Raw genomic sequence first — 5876 nt, forward strand, 5'->3', positions numbered from 1 at the left:
GGTTGGCCTGGTCACTCGGCGCAGGCCCGTGCGGGCCACAGCGGGCCCAGCAGTTTGCGTGTGGAATTCGTGGGCAGGGGCATCCCGGTGTGACTGGCTCCTGGGTCACTGCTCCCGTCCCGTGTCCAGGGACAGCTCTCTGGCCTCAGTCCCGGTCACCACGTGCCCAGCCCCAGGGTCGGCCATGGACACCACCTTAGCGGGGGTCCACCGCTGGGGCCCTGTGACCAGAGGAAATCCTCAGGGGGACGTTAGCCAGGGGACAGCGGTGCCCAGGGCAGGGGACACGGTAGGCTGGTGTGCTCGGTGCAGAGGCCTCACCGAGGGGAGGGGCTGGAGGGAGGGGACAGGTGGGGCAGGGACAGCCTCGCTGGCCTAGAGGAGCCCGTGTCCCCCAAGGGACGAGTCAGGAACAAGAATCCTGCCCCACCCCCACCTCGGTGCCCCTGGCCGCACGGCAGGACGTGGCCGGCCCACCACACGGGGCAGCACAGGCCCCGGAGGCCACCACCTCGTGACTTCTGCTTCCTCACGTCCACTCCGGCCTGCCCGGAAGCCACCGTCCATCTGCACTGGTCACAGGGCAGTGGGCCACCCTCGGCCAGGCGTCCCCTCCCTCCGTTTCCTGTGCAAACAGGCCCTGACCTCGGGGAGCCCAGGTCGCGGGGTTCCGAGTCACGTGGGCAGCGCAGGGACCCAGCGTGGAGAGGGGGCCTGTGGGTGCCGGGGGTGCCGGGTTCCTGGCGGAGCCGCCTGAGCAGGGGCGTGGGGACGGGGACAACGGGCTTTCGGGGATGTGGGGGGTCGAGCCACAGGGCAAGGGCCCTGCATGGGGCTTCCCCGTGTGCTCCCGAGGGGCTGCGTGAATAAACTCGGGCGGGCAGCTTGCCGCCTTCCCTTCCGAGGTCCTGCTGTGCCGGGCCGGCAGGACAGCTGACTGCCAGGGCCGGGCCGGGCCAGGCGGGAATGGCTCCTGCCGGCTCCTTCTGCCCCCTCTCGGTGCGGCCTGGGAAGCGGGGACCCTGGGGGCAGGTCAGGACCGACAGCTTCGCTGCTTCCCTGCACTTGGAAAAACCCACAGCAAGGGGCCCTCTGCTCTCCGGTGAGGCCCCACATGGGCTCTGGCGACACAGGGCTGGCCGGGCAGCTCAGCGGCCCTTTGTTCTAGAAGAGCCTCAGGCCATTCAGGAAGGGACGAGGGCCCTTGAGCTGCCGAGGGGCAAACATGCCAGGCAGGCCCCTTGTCCGGAGGAAGTGGGGTCCCTGCCAGGGCAGCGAGTTCGCTGCTCCGTCCTGGGGGGGAGAGGAGGGGTCAGGGGCCCAGAGTCCAGAGTCCCAGGTCCTCCCGTCGGAGACTTTTGACAGCTCGAAGGGCCGAGCCACGGGGCACAGTCTCCACGTCTGGGGACGTCAGAGTCCCTCTGCCGTGGGCATCCCTGGCCGCGCGATGCGGGACGGAGGCTCCGGGCGGTTGGCAGTGGTGTTCCGGGGTGTGTATCACCAACCCGGGAAAAAGCGCCAGAGCCAGGCTCAGCAAGAACGTGGGGCCGTCATTCCCGTGCTCTGTGGGGACCACCAGCTCGCGCCCCCCGCGGCGCACACGGCCCTCCCCCTGCGGTGCCGTCACTCCCGGGCAGGTGGGGCCGGAACCTGCAGCGAGTTCCTGCTCTGGCAGCCAGACCCGAGTGTGAGCACGGCTCTCGCCACGACCTCACGTGGCTGCGCAAGCCCCGGCCTGAGGGCCCGTCTGCGCTGGCACGGCGGCGGCCCCGGCGGCTGGGCTGACGGCGCCTGTCGGTGCTGCGCCCGGTGCCCGCGCACAGGCCCCGCGCAGCCTGGTCCTTCCTTCCTCCCGTCCCCGCCGGGACAGCAAGAGAGAGCGCGGGACAAGGGCAGTGACGGGCACAAAGGGCGAAGCGCAGGGAAGGGGCCGTGTCTCGGGTCCAATGTGCCCCCCGGCAAAGGACATGTTGAGTCCTCGCCCCGCAGCCGGGCATGTGGCCTGACAGCCGCCCTCTGCATCCACGGACCCCACTTCCACGGAGTCAGCCAAAGCAGACGGAAAATGCTCGGGAAAAAAATTCTACAAAGTCCCAAAAAGCAAAACTTGAATGTGCCACACACGGCCTTGAGCCCACGCAGGTGCGGTGCCGTGGGGGTCACCAGCAATCCAGGAGTGACAAGTACCCAGGAGGACATGCGTGGGTCACGCGCAAATACCGCGCCGCTGCATGGCAGGGACGTGCGCACCTGCGGGTTTTGGGTCTGAGGGGGGCGGAGCCATCCCCGACATGGGGATGATGGCGCTGGGGGGCGAGGCTTTGAGGATGGACTCAAGGTGAGGCCACTGGGGGGGCCCTCCCCAACACGACTGGGGTCCTCAGAAAAAGGGGACATTTGGACGCAGGGACAGACACGCAGGGAGGGCGCAGCCACACGGCCACAGATGCAGCCACAGCCCCGGGGCCCCCAGAGCTGGAGGAGGCCGGGAGGGGCCCTCCCCAGAGCCCTCGGCAGGAGCAGGGTCCAGCCAACACCCCCGTCTCGCACTCTGCCCTCTGGACTGAGAGGACAAATTCCATCATTTAAGCCACCCTGGTGGTGGCACTTTGTCCTGGCAGCCACGGGACATGGACACGGGTGTGGCCGGGCAGGGGGTCCCGGGTGGGAGGGAGGGGAGGGTAGCCGCTCACCATCTGTGCGATCTCCTCCAGCGTGATCTGGTTGTCGCCCGGGTCCTCCTGGGTCAGGGTCCTGGGGACGAGGGGCAGGTAAGCCCCCCGCACCTCCCGGGCAGCCCCCCACGCCCGCGGGCTCTTGGGCTTCTGTGCCGGCTCGCCCCGCCTTCTTCCTGCGGTCCTGACCCTCCTGGCTGGGAGGTCCCCGCGTCGGTTGTGTCGGGGGTGGGGGACGGGCTGCCGACCCCCGACCCCACCAGGAGAGGCAGCGGGGGAGGAGCGCAGGCTCCGGACAAGCGGTTTAACGGGATGGCCCCGGCAGACGCTCCCTGAGCGCCGGCAGCAGGCCCTGCCCAGGGGCCCCCTCTGCCGCGGGGGGGGGGCCCACACCTGCGCTGCCAACGCGGGGGCCGTGGCCACGTGGCTCATGAGACCGAGGAACTGAGTTTTAAACTTTATTCAGTTTTAATTAAGGTGTGAGCAGCGTACGTGGCCAGCGCCCGCCAGGCTGGACGGCACAGGTGTCGGCCCTGTGGGCACACGGAGGAGTGGCCGGTTCTCGTCTCAAAGACGCCAAGGTCTGGTGGGTGGGGGGACAAACGGGGTCCCCACGGCCGAGCCTGGTTGTGAAGGGTGTGCGGCCCCAGGAGCCTCCGGGCCTGGGCGTCCTCCTCCCCGGCACACCCTGCCCGGGTCCCCCGCCTGAGGGGGGCCCTGCCACCTCCCGGCCTCACCTGATGATGTTGGCTGCCGCCTTGCGCTCCTGGGTCAGGAGCTCCGGGTCGTGCATCACCTCCTCCAGGAAGCTGATCACCTTGCACTTGAGCTCGTCGTTGGTCTCAAAGTCCTGCGGGAAGACGGGACGGATGCCTCTGGCCACTGTTTTCCAACTGCCCGGCAGCGGCCGGGCCAGGCTGGAAGAGGGAGCTACAGTCTCTGTTTCTGCCCACACAGGCTTCCCTGCCTCAGTTTCCCTCTGCTGGCTGCGTGGTGGGAACAGCAGACTCCCAGGGCCCGGAGGATCTTCGGCGAAGGAACCGGGCGAGGCCGGGACCAGCACTCAGCCGCCGCAGCCCCGGCTGGGGAGGCACAAAGCCCCCCGCCCCCCGCTGCAGACAGGTGGACAGACCGGCCCTGAAGGACCTCGATTCCCTCCCGGGGCACTGTCAGGTCCTTGCGGGAATACCGGGCGGCACACCTGGGCACTTCCCTCCGCCGCCCGTCGGCCATCAGCTCGCGCTCCGGCAGCCGCTTCCTGGCGGCCGCGCCCGGGGGTCCCTGCCAGGGAGGGCCCCACCCACCTGCGAGTGCTTGGAGACCCAGTGGCGGAGCACGTTCAGCACGCGGTTGGTGGCCGCCCTGCGGATCACGAACTCCTTGTCTCCGTTCCTCTGGTCAGGCGGGAACCCTGGCGGCACGCGGCAGAGGGGACAGAGGACACGTGAGGACAGAGACAGCTCGACGCCAGTCTGGAGCCGACGCTAGGGTCCGCTGGGCCGGGCTGGCCCTCGCGGCTGCTGGGCGGGGCCCCACGGCAGGGGCGTGACGGAATATTTAACGGCCAACTCTGAGCCGTGGCGCAGACGCCACGCTCCCCGTGGACCCCGTCCACACGTGCCTCTCCCAGATGCTCCAGCCGTCAGGCCTCCGGAACATGGCCGCAGGGCCACGCAGGGCCACACGGCCCCCAACGCCAGAGCTCTGGGCCCGCTCCAGCCCCCGCCGCAGGAAGAGAGCTGGGGTGCGCGGATGGCGGACCAAGCGTGGGCACGTCCGGCGGGTGTGGGGGCCGTGGCTGGAGACGTGGCTGCCCTGAGAGCCAGCGGGGGGAGGGGGGACTTTATCCCACATGGCGGAGCAGGGACAGCGGGTGCAGGGCAGGCTGCGCTCTGGACGCGCGGCGGCCCCGGCTGCAGGTTGGTGTTCGGGCCCCAGGTGCGCGCAGAGCCCCACCAGGGCAGGGACGTCGGCTGTGACCCAGCCCCTCCGCAGTGGGCGGGTGCCAAGGTCACAGTGACCTAGCGACGTGGGCAGCGCGGTGTCGGTGGGTGGGAGTGAGCGAGTGGGGCAGGGAGGCCTGGCTGGGCACTGCTGCCAGGCGCACCTGTGCCGTTGGCGGCGCGCTAGACGCCGGGCGGCAGGTCCTTGGGGCCGCAGCCGCTGTCCCCTGCCTGAGCCTCAGGGCGGGGCTGATCTCGGGAGGGCCGTGCGAGCGGCGACCGCCACGTACCTGTGCTGGCCAGCGACATGCGCCGGTACTTCTCCTTGTTCGGGCCGCCCTCGTTGGCTCCTGCCGTCGCTATAGCGAAGGCCGAGGCAGCCGACAAGGCACTGCGGTTGCTGTCCAGCTCGCGACAGGAGGTCATGACGACGCCGTTGTTGTAGGAGAAGAGCGGGAACTCTGTGGGGACGAGGCCACAGCCTCAGCCGCGAGCGGGCAGGGCCTGGTCTGGAGCAGCCTCAGGGCGGGCGGCCGCGTGTGCAGGGCGGCGCTGGCGTGTGGGCGCCTGTCCCCCCGTCAGAGTCCCTGGGAAGGGTCATGCCACGGCACGCCAGGGATTTCCCAGAGTGGGGGCCCCGCTACCTCCTGCCGCCGAAGAGCCTCCAACCGCCCCTTCAGCCTCTGCTGCTCCCACCCCGGCCCCCCAGGCCAGCTGGACGCGGGCCGCCTGCGACCACAACACACGTTCTCTCACCCTGGAATGAACATGTGACCTATCCGATGTCTGCCACCCACAGTTCGCCCTGACAGGCTCATGGGCATGGTGGGGTGGACAGAGCACTGCGCTTGGAGTCCATCTACCCTGCTGCAATTCTCCCACCCCCTTAGTAGCTGTGTGACCTTGGGTAAGTTACTTAACCTCTCTGAGTCTCAGTGATCTCTGGGTAACAGGGACAACACCTACTTCAGAAGGCGGATACAAAGATTGAAGGAGTAACACAGATGAAAGTACTTTGCGTTTGATGCAAAGCTGTATAAACGCCATGGAACATCAGCGCTGTTAATAGTGATAGATTTTTGGCCGGGCGCGGTGGCTCACGCCTGTAATCCTAGCTCTCTGGGAGGCGGAGGCGGGCGGATCGTTTGAGCTCAGGAGTTCGAGACCAGCCTGAGCAAGAGTGAGACCCCGTCTCTACCAAAAATAGAAAGAAATTAATTGGACACCCCAGAGGTGGAGACAACAGGCAAATTACAAT

The 5876-nt window shown here is 68.3% G+C and overlaps 1 protein-coding gene across 2 annotated transcripts in view; it reads right to left on the reverse strand.

Moving 5' to 3' along the window:
* Positions 1 to 5876, reverse strand: part of RASGRF1 (Ras protein-specific guanine nucleotide-releasing factor 1) — a 100215-nt gene that overhangs the window by 19026 nt on the left and 75313 nt on the right. For both annotated transcript variants that reach the window (XM_012659799.1, XM_012659797.1), the window contains 4 exons: positions 4909 to 5079; positions 3980 to 4086; positions 3413 to 3525; positions 2694 to 2754 (listed from right to left, as the gene is read on the reverse strand). In XM_012659799.1, the coding sequence (XP_012515253.1) occupies positions 2694 to 2754; positions 3413 to 3525; positions 3980 to 4086; positions 4909 to 5079 (452 nt within the window). The remainder of the gene's footprint in view (positions 1 to 2693; positions 2755 to 3412; positions 3526 to 3979; positions 4087 to 4908; positions 5080 to 5876) is intronic.

The sequence above is a fragment of the Propithecus coquereli genome, unplaced genomic scaffold (assembly GCF_000956105.1).
Source record: "Propithecus coquereli isolate 6110/MARCELLA unplaced genomic scaffold, Pcoq_1.0 Scaffold634, whole genome shotgun sequence".
Lineage (NCBI taxonomy): Eukaryota > Metazoa > Chordata > Mammalia > Primates > Indriidae > Propithecus > Propithecus coquereli.